The sequence below is a fragment of the Eschrichtius robustus genome, chromosome 16, assembly GCF_028021215.1.
Source record: "Eschrichtius robustus isolate mEscRob2 chromosome 16, mEscRob2.pri, whole genome shotgun sequence".
Classification (NCBI taxonomy): domain Eukaryota; kingdom Metazoa; phylum Chordata; class Mammalia; order Artiodactyla; family Eschrichtiidae; genus Eschrichtius; species Eschrichtius robustus.
Window position 1 is genome coordinate 5,009,073 of NC_090839.1, and position 23,919 is coordinate 5,032,991.

The 23,919-nt window shown below is 43.8% G+C and overlaps 1 protein-coding gene across 1 annotated transcript in view; it reads right to left on the reverse strand.

Annotated features, from left to right (window-relative positions):
- Positions 1 to 3,862: 3,862 nt before the first annotated feature.
- The window catches only part of RAB22A (RAB22A, member RAS oncogene family), a 48,682-nt gene continuing 28,625 nt past the window's right edge, over positions 3,863 to 23,919 (reverse strand). The window contains exons 3-7 of the mRNA XM_068565598.1: positions 21,087 to 21,168; positions 12,623 to 12,694; positions 12,425 to 12,531; positions 11,680 to 11,789; positions 3,863 to 6,907 (exon numbers count right to left, since the gene is read on the reverse strand). Of these exons, the coding sequence (XP_068421699.1) occupies positions 6,810 to 6,907; positions 11,680 to 11,789; positions 12,425 to 12,531; positions 12,623 to 12,694; positions 21,087 to 21,168 (469 nt within the window). The 3' untranslated portion in view covers positions 3,863 to 6,809. The remainder of the gene's footprint in view (positions 6,908 to 11,679; positions 11,790 to 12,424; positions 12,532 to 12,622; positions 12,695 to 21,086; positions 21,169 to 23,919) is intronic.

The following is a 23,919-nucleotide window of genomic DNA, read 5'->3' on the forward strand; positions in this document are numbered from 1 at the left end:
GTTTTCTTTCGTCAGCATCTACAAACAATACAGACATCATACGGTTTATATATAGACTTAGGTCCAGCCCAAGGTTAAGACTGCAAAAATAAAGTCTTCAAACATCCATTTAAGCTTGGCAAACCATCATTACAATATTTCATCACAGGTAATTAAGCGATGCGTCATGCAGGGAAGCCACGGCTATAAATTTGGGCTGTTTATAGTGCAACAAGGCGGCCTAATCTGTAAGCAACTTAATTTGATTTTTTTCATAATAGACGCTATTATAGAAAGGCACAAATATCTTACTCCTTGCATCAGGTCTTGAAAAGGCATGACATTCTTAGGAGAAATAAGAATTGCTGGTACAACGGCTTAGCTTTTTTTTTTTTTTTTTTTTAAATGTCTAGGCTCATCTCCACAGCCATTTCTCTTCAAGACTTTAGACTTGGGGTTTTACACACTTTCACAAATGTTCGATTACAAACTAAGCGAGGTGCTGACACTTAAACTGCCTCATCGCCGGCGGTAAGAAACATTTCGTTCCGCAGTCATGTTGCCACTGTAAGCTAGTACTGCCCTTTTCCTCGTTGGAAATACTGGACTTCGGCCCCTAAAATTAGCCTTTGTGTTATCTGACAGTACTGGTTGCCTGTTGCTTTTTCTGTCGGATGCGGTGGGCAAACCTTACTGCTGCGACCAGGTAAGGCGGCACGGGAAGGCATGTCACACGCGCTGAGGCGGCTGGTGCCCTGCGTCTTTAAGGGAGAGCCCACAGCAAAATGAGAAGAAGAGAAATAAGGCCAAGAAGTTGGCTTCGATCGCAGAGAAGGCAAGACGTCCGTTCTTAAGAAGGTCCGAGGCATGATTGACAATTATGTGAGTGACTCATAAAGTGAGACGATGGAAAGACTGAGTGGCTGGATGAGAGTTAAAAAAAAAAAAAAAAAAAAATCTTTTCCAGGGCAATAGAGCTCCGTCTACACAATACAACAAATGGTTTAAGAAACAGAGCCACCAATCAGTTGCTCTGACTGGCCAGCTGCTGCTAATTTTCCCCACACTGAATCGACCAGTCACTTGGACATCACGTGCATGAACCACATTAAGAAAGTTTCCTAAACTAGGTAATAACCGCATAGGCAGTCAGCGGAGGTACACACATCTAAGCCCCACTTTCAACATTTTCCAGTGGGTGAAACTGATTATTCAAGTATAAATTTCATGAAAAAATTAATAACGATGAATTAAGGGTTAAGCTCCAATTGATGTCACACGCTGCTGGGTGCTGACGATTCCTGAAGTGGGAGGGGGCGTGCTCCACCCCGCCCCCCGGCCTGTGCCACGCCAGCTGGTGCTCAGTGGGCGCTGTGCTTGCCCTGGGGAAGAAGGGGTGCTCGGCTTTTCTCCGTGACATAAGATGGGGAGTTTCCCGGATAATTGCAATTCTGAGTAAAGATTGTCAGCCCTGTGTGTGAGATGCTGTTTTAAAGATGATTTCCTCTGAAGCACCGCTTTAAACAATTTGCTTCTGGAAACACGAAAAAGTTCCTGAATCAAGAAGTTGCATCAAAAGCGGAGCATTTTCTTTTGCAGGATTAAGGAGGTGATTAAGGTCTGCAGTTTAAAACTGCCAATTATAGAAGGCTCTTTCAAAAAATCATTCCTATCTGAGGATTTCCCATTAACTGGCTGAATTCCTGGCCCTTGAATTCCTGTTCATGGAAAGCTATCTAGAATCCTGTTTGTTTCAATTATGAAGCATTTTGACGAGGCGCTGGATGCCAGGACCACGCACACCAATCTGAAAATGAACTGGCCATGAATTTTTTAAAATTTCTGTTTAATTCGTTAAGACTCCATGGTTTCAATTCTAGTATCTACTATTGACACATCCTAATCTTACTATCTATCTAAAATGTTCAAGGTAATGAAAGGAAAAGATGGAAGATTTTGGATTTTTCTTTTTAATAATCTTCTGAATCTTTCGTTTGAAAGCCACAAACAATTCTAGCCTATCTGGAACTGATTATACTCTAAGAGGAAAGAACACAGATAGTAGTTATTTCTGATGGTACAGACCAAAAATCAAAGTTGATCTATGCCACTGGAAGTCCTTCTAGATTTGGGAAGTAAAGCATTTTCCTTACATGCTAGGAGAATCCTGAAGGACAAACTGAGAAAGATGGAGATTCTTGGTTCTATTTATTCCCTTTCTTCATTATGCCTAATGAAACTTCATCAATAACAGGTTGCTCACTTATCATTCTCTTGGACTGAAAAAGTGGAGGCTCCTGAAAAATGTAATACCCTCCTGATTTTTTTTTAGACTTTCATTTGCACATAAAACAGGACAAATGCCCCAGAATTCCATTAATATTTCATGAAAACTGGATAACCACATTGCCTGGATTTCTATTACTGGAAGTCAAGACAAGTAACTCTGCTGTCAAGAGAAATGGGCAGAGGTCATTTCTTTCAGTCCAAGGCTAAATTCCACCTCCATCTCCCTTTGCTAAAACTATACAGTTATCATGTTTGTCTCCTGGATAAATCTGGTGCTTGGACTGTTTTTTTGTTTGTTTGTTTGAATCATAGTACCACAGGAGTTAAAACACATCTCCTAAGCATTACCTTGAATCATTTAAAAATTTCTGATGGATCAAGCTGAGGGCAGGTATATAGTCACAGCCTGACCCTTGAAGGTACACTTTGCTTCTTCTTTTAAAAAATATTAACTGTTAAGAGGTGGACGATCTCTTGCAGTCAAACAAGTCATGCTGCTATAGTCCCTTTAAAACAAATTTAAATAATGAAGAATTTTTACAGGTTTCCACGCTCTAGCTTATCACTGTTGTTTAACTTTCATTACAGAGACAGGAGGAACACTTGCAGCCTAATGAGTTGAGAGAGAAGAGCCAGCCTGAGTCTGTGGGCTGTCATTTCCCCCCCAGATGTTCTATAGCAGGTACCTAGTATACATCAGAGTTAAGGGGATTCTAATAACTTTTCCCCAGAAGGAAAGGATTTTCTCATTACTTATACAGGTTCTTGCAAAGACATCCGAATGTGTAGGGGGCTCGTCTGTCACATATATAACATACTGTGTGCATATTTCTTATACACTAAGGGGCCATGAATCACGTTCTCAGCGTGTTCTGAAAAAAACAAGTGAAAAAATGCTTATAAGAATTTATACAACCTCTTTTGCAACTTACTCTCAGCCTATGAAAAGATGCATATAACAGTGAACAAATGCCTTTTCAAGCTCTGAGGCTGACATGCCAACTAGTGCAGTGTAGTCTGAATTAAATCTGCCTATTTTAACACAATGACATAACAGTACACATATGCTGGTTTGACGCCTCCAGGAAAGCCATGGAATCGTCATCCGAGGACATTTTCATTATTCTATCTCCCAGAGTTTAATTTAGAAGGTCTCCTAGACCTATTTTCCTTCTTGAGAATAGAAAAGAAATAAACACAAAACATAAAGAGAAGTTCTGAAATTAAATGTGGTTTTCTTTCCCTTTTTATATATTTAGAAATAATAAAACCCGATAACCTCAAGAAGGACACCAGCCCACTTAGAGGAGGTCGGGCCTCCAATATAGGAGGGTCAATCCTCTCAGACGTGGGGAGGAATCCAGGAAGCCTGTGTACAACGGGAGGCAGGCACCTCAAACAAAATCACACACAGGCGACCAGGAAGTGTGTTATTCTAAAGGAATCAAACCTTTCCTTTGCTGTGTGTAGAACGTGGCCTGTGGCTGAAAAGCAGGTGATGGAGGTTTCATTTGGAACCAGAAGGGCCTGCAATAGGTACTTCTCCCTAATCACTTATTAAAGAGAGTTTAAAATGAAGGACACTTAATCATACTCATACTTTATGTTCTTTTAATCACCAAATGACAGTTAATGAGTTATCACAGAATCAGAAAAACACTTATGTGAAAGGAGAGTTCTTAAGACCAATGGTTACTAAGATTGGACACCTGCAAAGAGCTGATTTCCATTTCTCTGAGAGGAATCAATATACACTTGCAGCTAATTAATGATTTTTCTCTTTTCAGTCCCCAAAGTTTTTAAAGATGTCCCTGCGTCATAAGAGAACCAAAAGATTTTTATAGATGGGCTATGACTCAATTCTTTTACAATCTAGCATTTTCTCATAATAAGAAATAAGAATAAAGAATATATAAAACGTGTACTAGATCACCATTTAGTCAGGTGAATAATCCAAAGTGGGCTCAAAATAAAACACAGTTTCTGACTTTAATATTCATCTTTGCATTTGAGAAGCAAACAAGATAACTGAAAACATTTTTCCCCTGTTCTCATCAAGTATGAATTCTGAATTCTGAGAGAGCACTGTGTAGTTGTTATTGTTAAGCATTAAAAAGACACCACATGAGAAACAGAGACATGGCAATTTCTGAGACAGACTGAGGAAAATGAGAGCAAGAGAGGCCCTGAAACGCATGAGGAACACATGGGAAGGAGAACGAGAAATCAGGATGAGAAAGCGGCTGCGGAGGGCTGAAGGATGGACCCGTTCTGGGCTCCGTGCGGTAAATGTCACAATAGGATGAGAGGCATTCAGAGGCCTTACCAATAAGAGAGGCACCGAGGCACTATGCCTTTCCCTGTGCACCCAGACACCATGAAATCATCCACAGCTGACTGACAGCTTTGGTTGAAAACATGTGAAGGGCACAGATCTGTGTCATCTTTTGGTGAAAAAAGACGGAGAGGGCCACACACGCATCGCCTCTTCGTGAATCCAGCAACCTTTGTTTTGTGTTGTTGTCATGGAGATAGAGGCCCAGCAGTGGGAATGTTAGGGACAAGCCAGGGCAGTGGCCTGATGGCCCGATCCATTTGGAAATATATGAAACAAAGCCAAACCACCTTCAGGTGTAAAGAGCCAAGCCCTTGGAATCACGCGTTCTCTCTGAAAGCTTGCTAATTTCACGCTGGGAAGCAAGCTAGATGCTGCAGGGGCACAGAGTCCACACGTATTTTAAACAAAACAACATTAGAATTTTCACTACCTACATTCCTTCTATATGATTTCGATAAGAGAATAAGCAATTCCAAATGCTTAAGACATACACCAGGGGAAAGGGAATCGTTTTTTACTTAACCTGAGTTATAATTTTCCCATTACAATCTAACCGTATCAAGTGGGGGGGCACAAAGAAATAACCATTATTTTTAAAAGTTTCAACTGTTCAGTTTAAGGATAGCTCTGAAAGCACAATTTGGTTTGAAATTCAAACTGTTTCATTTCCTATTTAATCTTGTACATTTCCTTCCCGTACAATACTCAGGTTGGAAGGGTGCCAAATTAGCCCAGGAACAGATTTTCACCAACTTCACTTCAGTGCTTTATTTTTAGATTACATTAAAAACCTCAGCAGGCTCCCTGAGGGAAGAGAGCCCGTTAACCACTAACAGAGGCAGGGAAAACAAGGGAAATGGAAAGGCAGGCTAAATTGTTAACAAGGAAAGCTCTCTCGAAACAGTTGGCCTGAGGTTGCTGTAAAAGCCAGAAGAAACTTACCCCCAAGACCAGGTAGGTAAATGCGGAGAGCTCGGGACCTTAATCTTTTGCCCTGAAGCTAGGAAGGGCTAGTCAGGCTTGTCAAAGTGGCATACGTCTTCACGATGATTTCCAGATGGGACTGGAAGGGCGGGGGTGGCGGGAGGGAAGGCAGAGAAGTCCTGACCGATCGCAAGCCTCGCGCTCTAAGCTTTTGCACCATGTCAGCGTGCTTCAAGGCGCCTCCTGTGCACAGGCTGAGAAACGGGCGGGCACAGTGCGAGAGGAAATGGAGTGTTGAATGAAACACAGAATTTGTTAATGTATTTACATAATTTATAATCTGTAAGCAATGGTCTCGTAAATATAGACTACAACTTTACATACGCTAAGCAACAGATCATTGTCTCCCCCACCAAAATATCTCGGTTAAATAAAACATTGACAGCATTTACACCACTTTCTTTACTTTCTCTCTTCTTCTCTTTGTAAACCACTGCTAGTCGGTTTAATCATCTGCAATTCAATTTATTCCAGGCAGCTTCTCTACCACCACCACCACCACCACCACCACCTTGATCGCGACAGCTTCCTGGAAAAGGGTGCCAATAATGTGCCTGGTGACACGCACGTGACCGGGTCCAGATGCAAACCCAGGGTGAGGCGTGCACCTGCGGCTGGGAGTTTACTGTGCGTGTCCTGGGCTGATGTACCCAGCGGAAAGTGCTTTAGAGACGGCAGGGGGGAAACCATCTCCATCAGCCCTATAAATAACCCATTTTAGCTTCAAATAATAATAATTGCCATCCCTCCATTTATGACAACCGACCACATTCTAAATGATACCAAGGATATGGTATCATTGGTATCAATGGGAAACCAAGGAAATGATAATCTCCACAAGATCTTTTTTTTCCCTTAAGAACCACAAAAGTGCTAATTTTCCCTTTACAAATGTTACATAAAATCTTGATTACAAAACTACTCAACAATTTAATCCTACCATCCATACAATTATACACTCCTTCTCAGCAAGGTCAAAAGCCAATGATGTAGTAGTCCCTTTGTACACCAGAGATTCTTTACAGAAGAGAAGTCCACAGACTGAAATATTATTGCTGCAGTCTCCAAAGAGGAAACAGAACCGGTCAATTCCTGTGAATCCTTGTTGCCCGAAGAAGATCCAAGACCGGCGAGGCGACCCCTGGCGACAGGGCTCCAGCCCTCCCGCTAACTTTCAGGACCACCTACTTCACTGTTGAGCCTGGAGGCCGAGGCTCAGTCAGCAGCAGCTCCGTTTCGGCTCCGAAGGCTGTCTTCGGAGTTTGAAGCCCTTTCCACCGGAAGGCGGGTTGGCGTCAGTGGATGGAATTCTTCGACCTGAACCAAGAGGACAGGAAGGGAGGGAAGGGAATGAGCTTTCACTTTCTCAATCTGTTCATTCCCAGACACAACCATTTCGCAGATGCAATTTGACAGTTTTCATTAAAATTAAAAAAGTTGAAAAAACTTCTAATTTTGGAAGACTTTTAGATTTACAGAAAAGTTGCAAAGATAACACAGAGCACTGCTGTATCCCCCTCACCCAGTTTCCCCTGATTTTGGTATCTTATAGCATTACCACGGGATTTGGCAAAATGAAGAACTCGACACTGGAACATCACTATCAACCCGACTCCAGACTTTTGTCAGATGCCATCAGTTTTCCCACTAATGTCCTGTTTCTGTTCCAGGGTCCAAAGAAGGGTATCACATGGCATTTAGTACACATTTTTTTTAACTAAAAAAAATTACACGTTAAAAAAATTGCATCAGAATGTGCCAGTCCCTCTGTGTCGCGGCAGAGGCCACCTTCCAGAGACAGGTGTGTGCAGACATGCACAGTACACACACGCTCTTAAAACCAGGGCAGGAGCAAATACTGTTTCACTTAATATATCCTGGGGATTGCTCCACCAGAGCGTTCTTTTAAATAGCTCTGTGATACCGCGTTGTGTGGATGTACCGTTCTTTATCCCCTATTGATAGATATTTAAGTCTGTTTCCAATATTTTGATGTTATTAAAAACAATGCAAAGACTGTGTTTGTAAACCCATGAGTGCATGTGTGGGATAAATTAACAGGCGTGGAAGAGCCGGGTCACGCGATTCTACTCCTGGGTATTTATCTGACACCGACACTGTATTCCCAGTGTCTATCTAGCACAAATGCAAGAAGGACGTGCAATTCCAATTTTGACAGATGCTGCCAAATTGCTCTCTGAAGAGGCTGTGCCACTTCATTCTCCTACCAACAATGCATGAGAATGAACAGGCTTCACTTTACTGCTCTGTGACTCATAATGTCAATTTCGAGAGCAACCTTAAATCACCCACCCACCTACCTCACTGATAACTCACGGGCTGCTTCCTGTACAAAGGCGTTCCTGACACCCTCCCACTTCCTAACTCTGTCCAGTATCTCAGATGCTAAAATCAAGTCAGGAGCCAGAAGCACGTTACTACACATTTGTTTACACAACTATCTCCATTATCTCCCTCTAATCAGGCCCAAAGCTCTTCAAGGGAAGAGATCTCCAGCTTTATGTTTCCAATATCTATTTAGCATAGCACCTGGCACTGAGGTATTCTGAAAACATGGAACGAACTGACACCTGCATCTTTGGCATTAATGAGGCTGAGCGGGAATCTGCCAGCTCTCAGGTCCTCGGGTGCCCAGCCTGAAGCCCCTGGCGCCCAGCCTGAAGCCTCGGGTGCCCAGCCTGAAGCCTTGGGTGCCCAGCCTGAAGCCTCTGGCACATCCAGCAGCCTGCAAATCTGGGGTTGGGGAGGGAGAGGGCAGTACACAGCACGGTGCCCGCATGGCTGGGAAGCGTCCTCCAGTACGTCCTACAAGCACTTTCAAATGCCTATATGCACTGCTGTGAATACAGTGCACATTTATTTAAAAGCTTTACTGACTCTTCTTGTCATTACTTATTTCTCAATAAATGGATACTGAAAACACAGCTGGTATTACAGAGCCATCTCTGAAATATTTTTAGAAGAAAGCAGAGGAGAACACCTTCGTGACCTGAGAATATGCAAGGATTTCTTAAACAGGAGCCCCAAAATGCTAACCGTAAGGGAAAATAAGGATAAATTGGATTACATCAAGATTAAAAGCTCCAAGTTACTAAAGGAGTTGATTCAAAAATGAAAGTCAAGGGACTTTCCTGGTGGCGCAGTGGTTAAGAATCCGCCTGCCAATGCAGGGGACACAGGTTCGAACCCTGGTCTGGGAAGATCCCATGTGCCGCAGAGCAACGAAGCCCATGCGCCACAACTACTAAGCCTGTGCTCTAGAGCCCGCGAGCCACAACTACTGAGCCCGCGTACCACAGCTACTTGAAGCCTGCGCGCCTAGAGCCCGTGCTCCGCAACAAGAGAAGCCACTGAAATGAGAAGCCTGTGCACCACAACGAAAAGTAGCCCCCGCTCGCTGCAACTAGAGAAAGCCTGTGCGCAGCAACAAAGACCCAACACAGCCAAAAATAAATAAATAAATAAATAAATAAATAAAAAAAAAAAAAAAAAAAAATGAAAGTCAAGGCACACAGTGCATCTCTCCAATAGACATAATCAACAACGGACTCATAGTCAAAATAAACTATAAATACTAAGATAAAGGCAGATAAACCCAACAGGAAAATAGGCAAAACTACACAAGAGGATATCTAGATATCATAAAAATGTAAACAGACACTGGAAAGGTGCTCGACTTCATTCACTGCCATAGGTGCAGGTCACTACCCCGCCCCTCCGCGTCGGAGTGACTGGGGTTCGCAGACCCCACCGGTGTCCGTGCCAATATAACCACCCTGAAGACTGTTTGACAGTAAACTTGTGCTCAACGCACGGCATACCTGAAGACTCAGCCATTCTTCTCCTGGGTATAAACAGACCCAAGAAAAATGTGTACCTGTCGTGTACATGTTGGACGTGAAGCAGAATGTTCACAGAGGTTCTACTTGTCACAGCTCGAAACTGGACATAACTACCCAAACGCCTATCCGCACTGTGGGTATTCCTCGCTGCGCCCGCCCTAGCCACACTCTATGGCGATGAGGGTGAATCGCGCGCTGATGTGGACGAATCTACCAAACGTGATGTAGAGCTAAAGACGCCACACACAGGAGAGTAAACCCAGTATGTTTTAAAAAGCATAAAATATAAAAACAGGCAAAACAAGAAGAGTTAGCGGTCAGGATGGTGCCTCCCTCGGGGTGGGGAGGTGGGGGAAGGCTGCCGGGACGCCGCTGGGTCTTGAAGTGAGTGCCGATTACAGGAGTCTACTCAGTCCGTGAACATGCCTGGAGCTTTACACTTCTGATATGAGCACTTTTCAGCATGTATACTAGACTTTAAAAGCTAGCAAACCAGGCACTGTGCTAATGCAATTTTACAACACCCCAGTAAATAATAAACTCAATTTACATCTCTTTAAATTTTTCTAATCTTTTTGAACATATATTTTTTATTTTTCACAGTTAAAATGAGTATGTACAGGTTAGTTTTTATACAGGAATTTTCATTATTGGTATAGTTCACCACCTTCCTGTTTTTTTAATACTGCTGGAGTAAAGAACACTTTAAAGAAATAGTGATAATTTTAGCACTCATGACACCACACACTTAGATATTTTAGCTTGAACTGTGAAAAATTTCCGACTGGCTTCACGCTGCCTTTCAAGAATGCTGGGTAACTGCTATTTACAATCTAGGAAGACGATAAATATCATGACTCTTCAACGCTGGCAGGCAGGGGCTGGACTGGAGCGTGCACACCGGCCTCTACCAGCCGCCCCAGGCAGCAGATGCGCCTGGCACGCCTGCACAGGGTCCTGAAAATATGTGAATTAAGTGGCCAGATTTAAACAGTGTGACACGTTACATAAAATTCAGATCTCTGGTTCTCAGAACAAACTAAAAACATCAAAAAATAAAAATAACACCGAAAATAACCCCAACAATTGAGCAGCCAAGGGCCTAAATCCCAGTGTGGTCCACCTGCTGGAGCTGGGCCTGCCCTTGCCAGCTGTCAGGGTCACCGGGGCTTTCTGCAGCCCCCCAGGTCTCGGCGCTTGCCCCAGGCCTGCTCCTCTGTTGGGCCGTCCCTGCCTGGCCCCAGTGGCCCTTCCTCTACATGTTGGCCAAGGGCCCTTCCACTTCTCTCAGACCTCCCCCAAAGGATGGATCTGAATGAGTAAGTTCACTGTGCTTTGCTGGCTTTCTCCTGTCCTCCAACGGGAAGTCTGACCTGTTCAGTTAACATGAACCCCAGGGCTCTGCACACCTGCTCTGTCAGGTCTCAGCTCCAGTATCACCTTCTCAGAGAAGCCTTCCCCGACCACCTGCAGAAACCCTTTCACTTCATCCTACGTTATTTTCTTCCTATCACTGCTCATCATCTGAAAGGACCTCACTTATCTGTGTGTTCACTGTCTCTCCCACAGTGGAACGTGCACCCCAGGACAGCAGGGGCAGACCCCATCTTGTTCGCCGCTGTCTCCCCCGAGCCTGGAACAGTTCTCAATGAATATACTGATGAATTTGAATGAAATGAATAAACAGATACAATCTGTAGAGGATCCCAAAGGTACGCAGCAGCCTCTCTCCTACCTAGTGTCATCCTATTAACACTTCTGGAAAGGGAAAGGGAAAGAGGAAGGGTGGGAAAAAGTGGTCTTACGTTTCACTAGCGAGTGCCTAGTATTAATTTTTGAGGGCTTTCTTATAGTGGAATTACACACACATTTCATTTCCCTTCATTTATTTTGTTCATTTTCAATGACTCTGGACAACTAATTGAAACACATTTAAAGAGAGAAAGAGGGAGAGATGACAGCTTCTAGGACCTCTAGGCCCTGCACATTATTTATTCAGTAGCAACATTCTTCCTAGAAGGGCTACAGTCATCAGGCAGCAGCTCTCCAGCACTTACAGCATGATATGAAAACCCACCATCACTCTTAAATTCTCAAATCTCATTCCACTGAGAACAGTATCAGAGACTAGACCACTCTACGTAAGGAGAAAATTCTACTCGGCAAGATAATTCTGTTTTAAGTTGCTCTGCACAGAGGAAACCCATAAGGCACAGAGATACTCACTAATTTCTATAAAGAGTTCGTTTATGTTTATCGCGTTTTTTGCGCTGGTCTCTACAAAAATTGCATGGATGGAGTCGGCGTAGTCCTTAGCATCTCTCTCCATGACCTCTCTGGAAGGCAACGAATTGCAAATCAGAAATTCTGCCCATCAAGAGCTTAATGTGATCCCCACCTACCCAGTAATTAACCAGATTTATGATGATAAAGGATGTCACGAATGGCTGGTGAATGAGCCCTGACGCCGTGGTCCTCCCAATTACACCCCTTCTACGGTTAAAGAAAACAGAACAGAACAGAACAGAACTCGGGACTACTAGCAATGCATCCAATGGAATGGCCAGAGAATCACCGGGGTTTCTCTTCCCCTCAAAGTAGAGCCCTTGCTTGGGGAATCGTGGAAGTGGTCCAGAGAAATTGCCAATAAACGTGCTTTCCTTAAAATATCCTTCCCCATTCAGGTATCCTATGTCATGAGAGCTGAGGGCTACACTAATCCCAGATAATGTCAAGTATGATGCAAATGACGTTTAAATAAATTACACACCTGTCTCGATATATAATCTAATTAGCTCCAAACGTCTGAACTCTTAAATTTTAGTTTGAAACTTCAGGACTCCAACCAAACAACAAAAAGGAATTTTTCAACATCAGAGATAAAATAAAAGCAAGATTCTTATATTGGATATTGCTCTGTAAGAAAAGGAACACATAATCAGCACTGTAATCTCCTGTTCTAATAACTTACCTTACGTCGATAAGATCACACTTATTTCCTGCAATGGCAACTACAATATTGGGTGGGCCGTGCTGTCGAAGCTCTTTTACCCAATTCTTTAATGTTGAAAATGTCTCCTGTAACACAGAGGAGGAAAGCAACTGGAGATCTAAGCAACCAAAACAGAGTTTTCAAAATAGTCTAAAGAAAACGGTATGTAAGTCTTACTTCTTTTGTGATATCATAAACAATTATAGCTGCAGCCGAGCCGCGATAGTACATTGGCGCTAAGGCACGAAACTGCAGAGAAGAGGGAAAAATAAACAACAAAATTGGGAAAACTGGTTAAATATGTTTTTTACTAGACTTTTAAGCCCATTATCCCTGCACAAAAGGTAATCTTTCTCTTAAGCCAAAGAAGATGACATGATGCTTTAAAGCAAATGAACCAATAATTACCAAAGGCAAAAACTTTTAATGTAACACTGAAATGCCTCTCAGAAGGTAGTTTAGAATACAGTTTTATAGGAATTAAATATGGTGCTATAAACAATTGTTTCAGCTAAAAAGGAATTTTAGTTGAACTCAATGTTATAATTCCCAAATTCATTTGTTCAATAGTCCTTTAAACTTTGGCTTCCCAAACTATCAAAGACATAAAAATAATGCTGTCAATAGTTCTCCAGAGAAGTGGCTGCGTTTGGGTGTTGAAAAGATAACCCTGTAATCTAAATGCTGATTGTGCTACAGAAATGAGTACACATTTACATTCACGACTTGGATGGGCCTGTAACTCGCTTTTTTGATATCTTCCACACACGTGGCAATTCCCAAATGCAGGTACAGATCTCATCTCATTTACATGAATTTAACTCTGTGTGCAGGGCTCCTTCCCACCAATCACCTCCCTGCCCCAATACAATAGGGAGGGAAGAGAAGGAAAGGGAGAGGAATAACAATTTAAACAGCGAGGCTGATTCAGTGGGCCATTTCTCCTGATAGAGTGTGAGATGGAAAATGGGACGCTCTCTCCCCAGTCAACCCTGGTTCCTGGGCATCTGTGTGAGCACCTTGCTCAGCGAATGTGATGCCAGTGTTGAAAGACAAGACTCTTACCTACGCTTGACCTTTGTCTTACACCCTGACTTTGAAACCTGACCCCTACATATGATGTGAGAGATACCACTGGACTCTCCTCTGGCTCTCTGTTCTGTGGCTTCCCCGCAAAACACAGGTAGGAACTGTCATCAGAAGTGAGCATCTGAATACATTCCATATACAGAATTACAGACTCCACAACTTCTTACCCAATGACTTAACCTTTGGCTTTTAAACTTTCATGCTAATTTGAGTTTTACAAATGAAAGTGAAATTATGACTGTAAACTCCATGAGGAAGAGAGCATGTCTGTTCAGTACCCCGTTTTATCTCTGGGCCAGGCGCCTGGCACACTGTAGTAAGCCAGAAGTGGGGAATAAGGGAATAAGAACTGTTTAGGTGCAGGAGGAGGTCAAACTAAATGCCAAACCCAGATGACCATCCATGTGAAGTTTTACTAGTCTCAACGAGAAAGATCCCTGCTTCTGGGGTCAAAGCCTGATAACTTCCAATAAAATATGTTAAGTATTAGAGAAGAAAAAAAAAAAAAAAAACAATAATAAAGGCTGTAAGCAACTTTAAGGAAACTAGATTATTAGGTAGAAAAGACTCTGGATTGTCTTCCAAAGGGTGAGAGTCACAGGAGCAAAGGCAATATTAGCTTTCATTTTTGATGCATTATTCTGGCAACATGCTTTACAAGATTGTTGGTTCTTTGGCTTTGTTTTGTTTTTTGCATTTAAATTTGTAAGGTAAAATTCATTTAGAGAAGTGCAAAGATCTTATGTTTGATAAAAGGTCTTAAGTTTTGGTAAAACAACAAATGTGTAGGTATACAACCACGTAAACACCATCCCACCGAGATATAAAACGTTTGTATCAACATGGAAAGTTCCCTAATGTTCCTCTTTTCATGTCCCTTCTTTATCCTTGAATATCCAAGTCTATTTTATTGATATTTATTGATATTGATATAACCGCAATGGTTTTCTCTTGCTTAAGATCTGCATAGAATATCCTCTTCCATTCTCTTATTTTCAAGCAATGTCTGGGTTTACATTTAAGGTAATCCTTTTGTAACCAGCACATTGTTAGATCCTGACTTTTGATCCAATCTGACAACCTCTGCCTTTTAAGTGGAATGTTTAGTTCCTTTACATTTAATGTACTTACTGACATATTTGGTTTTTACTAATATTAGTTCTACCATTTTGCTGTTTGCTTTATATTTGTTCCATTAAAAAAAAACAACCTGTTCTTCCTTTCTTCCCTTCTTTTGCATTAACTATTTTTTAGTATTCAATTTTAACTTATTAATTTGTCCATTGGCTTTTTAGTTATACCTTCCTGTATTACTTTTTAAGTGGCTGCTCTTGTAACTACAATATGCATTCCTCACAGTTGACATAGAGTTTAAAATGCACCACCTCATGTAAAAGATCAGAACCTTACAAGATTTTTTTTATCCCACTGTCCTTTGTGCTATTGTCAAATATTTTAAATCTATGTGATAACCCACACAATCCAATATTATAATTTTTGCATTAAATAGCCAGTAGTCTCTTAAATAAGAAGAAAAAAGACAGATTTTTATATTTACTGTTTCTAGTGGTTATTATTTCTTCCTACGGATCTGAGTTACCATCTGGTGTCATTTCCTCTAGGCTGAGAACCTTTCTGGGACCGCTGCTGCTAAATCCTCTCTGCTTTTCTTCTTCTAATGGTGTCATGACTTTGACTTCATATTTTAAAGATAATTTTGGCAGATGGATAATTTTGGCACTTTAAAGATACACTGCTCCACTGTCTCCTGGCCTCCACTGACTCTGTGGGAAGCTGGCCCTCATTCATACTGTTGTGTCCCACACATAATGTGTCTATACTATTATCCCTGGCTGCTTTCAAGATCTGTCTCTTTAACTTTGGTTTTCAGCAGTTTGATTATGATGGAACTAGATGTGGTTTTCTTTGTACCTACGAGTGTGCTAAACTTTTGGATTTGCGAGTTGATATATTCCACCAAAATTTGGGAAATTTTCAGCCATTATTTCTCAAAATATCTTTTCTTTCTGTCTCCTTCCCCCCTTTTTACAACTTCTGGGTCTCAAGTTACACATATGTTAGATTGTTTGAATTTGTCCCTATGGTACTAAGACTATGTTCCTATTCTTCCACTCTGTTCTTCTGTTTGGTCACTTATCCAGTGGACTTTTCATCTTAACTATTACAGTTTTCAGTTTTAGCATTTCCGTCTGATTATTAGTTGCCATTCTGTGTAAGATTCCCCATCTGTAGTTAAGTAGATTATGACTACTTTTCCTAAAAAAAAAAAAAAAAAGACTACTTTTCCTTTAAATCTTTGAACATTTCTAAACCATCTGGTTTCCATTATCTTCTCTGAAGAGTGTTAAAACACTGGCTAATCAACCTGAGATTGGTTTTACACATGGTTAGGGTGGGTCTACTTGGGTCTCTACTCTTCAGACATGGCCCTTCAGAAGTTTCAAGGGAAGCCCAACGTGTTTATCAACCCCCTCTAACAGGGCAGGACTGGACTCCAAACTCTCCTTTTCCTGTGATGAGCAGCAGCCGCATCTCCGCTCCGTCTTGTCACCCCTCCAGCTGTTGGTTTCTCTTGGGTCTCTTAGTGTCGCCCCTGTGCATTCACAATTTGGGGGTTAAGCAAAGCCTTGAAGGGAATTTACAAGCAGATTTTTGGGGCTTCCCTCCTTGTTGGATCCATCTTTTCTGGGATTTGCCTCCTTCCTTCCCAGCTGCTCTAGCAACCTTGCATTCTGTCCTCAAATACTGCAAGCTAAAAAGACAGTCTTTCTGCTGGAGTCCTAGCTACCCTGTGCTGCATGGTCTGGGGAGTGCCCTCTGGGGAAAAGCCATGAAAATGTGAGTCTCACTCAATGTCATTCCCTTTTCAGTCCCCAACTGCATCTGGTTGCTTGGCAGTACCTTCAGAGAGTTGTTTAATGTTTTGTCCAGAGTTTACACATAATAGTTATCTGTGGGAGGGTTAGTCTGTTACAAGCCACTCCACCATTACTGACACTGAAACTCTTTCCATGTCCTTTTGGTGTAAAGAAAGAAGGTGGCAGCTTAAAAAGAGACTAACGGGACATCCGCACAGCTCTGCTCCCAATCTGGCTCTAGATCAGCGGTTGGCAAACTTCTTCTGGAAGGGGTTAGGCAGTAAACATTTGGGGCTTTGTGGGTCATATGATCTCTGTCGCAACTCCTCAGCTCTATTACGGAAGTGTGAAAGTAGCCGTAGACAATATGTAAACAAATAAGCATGGCTGTGTTCTGATAAAACGGGAAGCAAGCTGGATTTGGCCTGTGGGCCACAGTGTGGACCCTGGCTCTAGATATTAAGCCACTACACGTTTTCCTGATTTCAGACACGAGAACAACTCCTCTGTGGCTCCTGTGACAGTGGATGAGTCCGTGTCTTCCTGGTGCTCTGCCCTCTAGAAACAGTCATTAGGAGAAACCACAGTAAGATTCAGGGACATAAATCTTCAAGGACTGGATGCAGTGTCTATAATAGACTTTGGTTAGAAGCTTTCTTTTACATGATCACAGACAGATGGCAAGTAACTGAAATGCTGCTGCTACAGTTACGGTGCATTTCTGATATGGACTTGAGGTGCACGTCTGAGCAGGGGCTGGGTCTGTCTCCATGCTTCTGCAGGAGCCCCTGTTAGTGAAGGGTGATTGGTGGGAAAAGATCACTTAAAACGAATTCATTTAGGATAGCAAATAGGAATGAAAAGGTTTGACAAAGGCTCTATCTTGAGAAAAAAATTATGAAAACGAATTTCATTTTATCTGATATTAGAAAAAACTTAGGTTTATTATTGCAACCAGGAGCTAGTTTCCTGAATGAACACTGAGTCAGAGTTGATCGATAACTTGACTGTGATTCTTTTGATAAAACCATATGCCGGCACAATATGATATCTATCTTTCATTTCATGTTTGCCTTTCCTAGTCCTGTCATCAAAAAGGAATTTTTACAAAATATCTGAGGACTCCATCAGTTTTCCCGAGGCCTCTCAACCTTCTGATACACAAAGCATTACCTTCTGAAGCACTTATGTCATCATTCTGATCAGTAGTTTTCTCCTCACTTAATGTAACAAACCCCTTACCGTCCACGGCTTTGCATGACATCTGCGAAGTTCTCCAAAATCACCTTCATTGACTTAATGCAATTACTTTGCAACCAACTGCGGCTGGACCATCAGAAAGATGGTCCATCTGTGAAAACGCGAGGGTCAAATGGGGAGGGTGTCTGAATGGTCAGGTCCTCATAAAGGGGTGCCATTTTACGATGACTTTTGGTTCCATGATAAATGTCATCACTACAGAAAACTGAATAATAAATATGCAAATATCAGAAATGTATAATTTGAGGCATGCAATACTCACACGGTAAAACTAGCTAGAGGATCTGTTCCTCCTTACCTGTGCCAAAGCAGGCTGACAATCAACTGATCTAAATCCACTGGCATCAATACTGTGTGCCAGGGGCTGAGTGCACAGACATGAGGACGGTCCCTGCCCCCAAGGAGCTCACAGTCTAACAGAAGATAAACAAGTAAGGAAACGGGGGACAACCCCACGGATGTGGGCAATCGCAAAGACTGTTCAGGATCCGAAGAGATACACTAGAGAGTTCAGCTGCTAATTGGTCCTCCCAATGTCTGAGCGTCAACCCCAGGTCAGGCTCTGTGCTGGGCCCTGGGAATACGACCCCGTGGTCCCAGCTCTCACAGTTTACAGTCTGTGGGCACAGCCTGTCAGGAAGAGTGTGTAGAGAGAGATCTAATTACAACTTGGAATGAGGGTCCTGAGGGAAATGAATAAAGGGCAGTGATGGAGAATGAGCTGGGGTCGTGCTTAGGTACAGAGGGGTTAGGGAAAACTGTGAAGGTGTGACGTTGAACTTGAGACGAAAAGGCTGGTAAGGAGCCAGCTGGCCAGGCTCTGAGTGGAGGGAAGAGAGAGTTCCAGTACGAGAAACAGCGTGTATGAAGGTCCGGTTCTGGAGAGTTTGAGGAACTGAGCGGAGGCGGCGGGCTGCAGCTCAGCGGGTGAGAGCGTGGACGGACCGGGAGGGCCCTGGAGAGCAGGTGGAACAGGCCGTGCAGGGCTGTGCAGGCCAGTGGGCAGGGCGTGGCTCCCAGGAGAGGAGCAGTGGGCAGTTACTGAAGGGCAGTTAAGTGGGAGGATAAGGTATTAAGTGGGGCTGGGAAGGGGGAAGTTAAAAGGTGAAAGGAATTCTCAGGTGAGAGTTAAAGTGGCGGAGAGCAGAGAGCTGGCAGTGGAGACAGGGAGAACTGAGTGGATCCGAGGTGTATGTAGAAGCCGGAGCTGCCGGGACACGCGGTCTCGCCGACGTGGCAGGCTGACCGGGAGGGAGTCGAGCGCCTCCATGTTCACGCCTGAGCACAGCGGACACGGGGCCATCTGAGAACGGCAGGGGTGGTGAGGAAAGCTCCCTGGGGCGACATCAGACACGAGCTCTGAAGGCTGAGCATGCGGTCTCTAGGCTAACGGTGGCAGGGAGGGTATTCTGCGCAGAGGGAACGGCAAGCCATGGGTATGAGGGTGTGGACTGGCCTGGCGCACTGCAGAAGCCTATGCAGTTTGGTCTTGGAGGACGAATTGGTGGGAGGAGGTGAAGGTGGAGAGTCAGGCCGAGGTTGGCACGGTCCGGGCCCTAAAGGCCGTGCCCGGGACAAACGGGAAGGACAAGCTTACAGATGCGCCCTGGAGGATCCTCACAGCATTTCAAACAGTTTGTGATTAGCTGTCAGACGTTTCGCTCTTCTTAAACCCTGTAATCTGGCAACAACCAGCTGGAGCGAGGGCTCACTGCAGGCACCCCTCTCCTGAGGGTCTCCTCGGCGCGGGGCTCTGACGGGCGGGCCTTCCGGGCCCACTGGGCTCATCTACATTCCCTGCGCGAGCCCCTGGCTGGTTCAGTGATAGAGCTCCAGGTAGGGGTGAGGCAGATTTGCATTTCAGAGCAACTACTCGGGGTGCAGAATCAATTAGAAATGCGGAAACAAGAGGCATGCAGACCAGCTAATTACAAAACTTCACAGAATCCTGCTGTTCTGGTAGCAGCGAGAGAGAGGCATAAACCCTTGTGTTATTCTTCTTTTATGTTCTGGAAAGAAGAGATGTTATGTATCACCATGTCCACCAGGACAGGCTCGGATTCAAAGCACAATGGAATCCATATCATAGCATGATGCTTTATAATGAGGGTTTTGCTGTGTCATCAAATATATGGGACGGGGTAACCGAAACTTGGGATTCAGTGAAAGGGCACATATATTACTTGTATGAAGAGCCACGAGTTCGTGGCTAATAGGCTAGATGCCAGGGCTGTGTCCATGGATATATTCAGGAACACTGTGTGGCAAGCAGCCCTTCTGAGGGACAGCAGAGTGGTGGTTAGCAAAGGCCTAGCCCCACTGGAGACGCACGGCCCAAACGACGTGGGAGAAGCAGGGACCGGAGACTTAGCAGACGCATCTAAGGTGAGGAAATGGACACAGGGTGTGATATCCAGCATTAAAAAAACAGAGGAAACCAAACAGAGCAAACTTTAGACATTAAATCTGTACAAATGTATGCTGTCTACGTCTAGGACAACAGTAATGGCTTGTTGTGCTTTCCTCCACGTGTCTGTGATGATTCTTGTCAGGTTTTCTACCATTCGCGTATCTATGCTGTCTCAGATAAGACTGTGAGGACAGACTATTTCTCCTGATCACTTCTGCTATGCTTATAAGAGCTTAAGATAGCACTGTGCATCCATCACATGTTCTTGTTTTGATAATACTGTTTGAAAACAAAATTAAACAGCAGCTGAATAATGGGGTAGCTGCCAGACACACCTCAACAGCGAAATGAGACTCCGGGCCCAGAGGGAAAATGAGGTGGCAGCAGCGTCTGGCCCCCTCCCCGCCTTCCCACCCCGTCCGACTCGGGCGGGCTTTGCCAAATGCCATTCTGCACGGTGAGGCCGTGCTCCCGGCCCCAGCTCTGGTCCAGGCCCTTCCTGAGGCAGATGCCCACCCTGGACAACTTCATCATCAGGCGTTTATTAAGCACCTATTGCACAGCACTGTGTTAGCTCATCCATTTCACTTAAATCTCAAACTTTATATGCTGTAAAGTTCCCTCCTTAGCATTTAAAAGGCGACTATAAATGGGATGTGCTTAACTCTCCCTTTCTACCGTTAATTCTTGTATATCTTTGCTAGAGGATGGAGCCCCAAATTACACACGATACTCTGAGCAGGGTTTTACCAGGCCTGTTGGTCAGTGTTTACTTGAAGACACTAAAAAGTATAAAAATGTCCTCAGTGCCCATATCACTTTCTCCATCGGTGGACTCCGTGGTTCTAACTGAAAAGAGAAAGGCTGGCCCACGCAAATGGAAAGACGTGTCTCCAGCGCAGAGAAGTGAGGCGAGTGACGTGAAATGACAGGAACCGGCGGTTTTGTCGGGGCTTTAATCTGGGCCTCAGAAAAACACACAGTAAATTAAAGAGTGACTTACTCGTTCTTGTCCAGCTGTGTCCCAGATTAGGAATTTATGCAGCTCATTCTGGTACTGGACAGTCTTGGTCATAAAAGATGCCCTATAAAGAGAGACCTGAATGATCAGAATACAATTATTTAAAGCACGTCGCCAGCCCCAGCTGGAAACACCACTTAGACTTCATGCTCAAACTCCCGCTCCACACTATATCCTAATTGTGGTCCTCTCCGGAGTATTCACGAGAGGCTCAGATGCTGGCTGCATATTCTGGGTCAAAATAAAGCGTCAGGCACGTCTGCCCAACACAAAGGAAGGGTTCTTTGGCTTGTGACTGCCTGAGCTCCACATCAAAAGAACCAAGAGATAATTTGATAATCCAGACATTAGCCTCCCTTGTAATATACAGAAGCTGTTCTTTAAAAAGATGGCACCATGGGAAAACTTTTGTAAAAAAAACTGTGTCCAGGAAATCAGTGTGCTTATAAGCATTAGGCCATTTAGGTTTCTCCTCACCCATTCCTAAACCACGTGACCACATAAAGAGCTAGTGTAATACTAGAGTTAATAAAACTAAGATGCCAAACAAGAAGCAGGAAGACAGCTGGCTCCTCTGTGTTTCAGTAACAAAGCAGCCCCTTGGTGGTCCTGATGGGCCACATCAGGCCTCAGCGGCCGCCCCAGCCCTCTATGGGGAAAGGAATGCTGATGGGCATGTCTTACTGCTCTCTGTGAGGCGCCACTCTGCCCAGGGGCCTTTGAAGGCAGGGGCTGGGGGGTCTCATGCTTTCTGGAGACTCTGTGAGGAGTTGTGGTGGCCCAGAACACATGCCTGGACCCTCTAGGGGCTCCTGGCTAAAGGTTCAGGAGTCCTGCCCTGGGCCTGTGCTCGGCTCCAATGCTACCCTCTACTCCCCATCTCACCCAGGAAGCTCCCTCCTGGGAAGCCCTTTCTCTCCCAGTCTCCTCAGTGCATCCGAGTCTGGCTCAAGAACCCAGAGATGATTATGTCTTCCTTCCCACTGAATAAGCCTTCTGGGGCTGAGGGTCAAGTTGTACTCTTGGAGTCATAGCCTAATCATCCTAATCAGGACAACCAACTCAATGGCTAGACATTTTCAAATATGCTGGATCTGAAATATCCTTGAGATTCAAGTAACAGATACATAATTTTCAAGAAAGTTCAAGCTGAAATCGATAGAATGACTTCCTGAAGTATTACTGAACTTAGATAAGTATCAGAATCCTAGTTTTAAAAATGTAAACTCTGATACAATGAATTCCTAGTAATATTTATATAACTTTATGGTTTAGCAAGCAGCCGCCAAAACAGTGACTGTGATGACGAAGGGGGAGTGAGCCAGGAAGCAAGATCACAGTTACTGGGCCGGGGCTACTTACTTGGTATCTCCTTACGGGAAGTTTACCCCATGCTGTCCTTAGTAAAGTGCTTTAGGCACAGAAGGTGCTCAATAAATGCTTATCACGTCAAGAACTTCTGGCAACTCACCATGATTAAATCAAGATGTGCACCATGATTTCTCACTTTAGGAAAGATCTAAGCATTCAAAAAGCCTTATTTATTGTGAAGATTAAATGATACGATGTATGTGAAAGCGCTTTGCAAATTGTAAAGTACTATCCCTATATAAAATATTATTACTATTGTTATTATTATTTAAAGGCAGCTGCAGGAAATGTTTTAGTTTAGACTCTACCATTAGTCCTAAGAGCTTGCAACTCAACTCTCCATCAATTATGGCTGTGGTGTTAGATGTAAGAGTGACAATAGACACCTGGTAGAGGCCTGTTAACAGAGCCAGTGCATCCAACACATCCGTTTTGGCTGCTCAAAGAACAAGAGAAGAAATATGCTTTAAGTAGAGAAAAAGCTGAGAAAGATATACACAACAATTAAAAGGAAATGTTTCATTATTAGATCAGAATTCACTGAAATCCAACCAACCTGCCAACCATTTCCCTTGTAATGAAAGCACAGATTCATTACTCAGACAGGAGGAAAAAAGACAAAATGGCAGCTGCAATGTAATGTAGGGATCTAAAAGGATTAAACCCAACTTCCTGTCTGCGACCCTAGGCCATCCTTCCACCTCTCCCCCATGGTCGCTCTCAAGACAACTCCTTCCCATCTGCACTGAGGTCTTGTCATGTCCAAAGCTCTCTACTTAGGTCTCCTTGGGTTTACACATCTGTTGGCCTCTTGTCCTTTTATCGCCAGCATCACTCGCCATACTGTGCCAGCTCTTTAGGAATCCTGCCTGTCCTTCTGTCTCAACCACCTGGAAAAGCCTCTCTCCCTGCTTCCTCTGCACAGAGGTGTGGTGGCTGCCTTGCTGGAAGAAAGTCACAAAGCTGTGAGGACCGGTGTGAAGACTATCCTACTTCAGCTGAACCCACCCAGGCCTCTCTTTCCACATAGCAACGATCCCACACTCCTACGACTTTTTTCCAGCTCCCAACCACTGCCCGAGACCCCTCTTTCCCGGGCAACAGCTTGTTTCGGCCTTCTCAGAGAAGACAGAGGTTATAAGCCCAAAGTTTCCCCACATGTTCCCCCATCAACCCTCCCAACTTGAGAATAAACACATTTCCATTCACACCAGCTATGATTTCCACTTTTCTGACTCTGCTGAGTCAGAGATGTCTTGTCTTTGATTCACCCGCCATCACTGCTCTGACATGATGCCAGCACACCCTGCCTGGCCCACTGTAGTCATCGAACTGGTCTCCTCCTCCCAGACTCAAATCCTCCCAATTGTTCTGTTTCTACCTTCATGCTGACTGTTCCTTTTCCTTGAATGCTTTCCTCCCTGGCCAAATGCTCCTCAGGCTT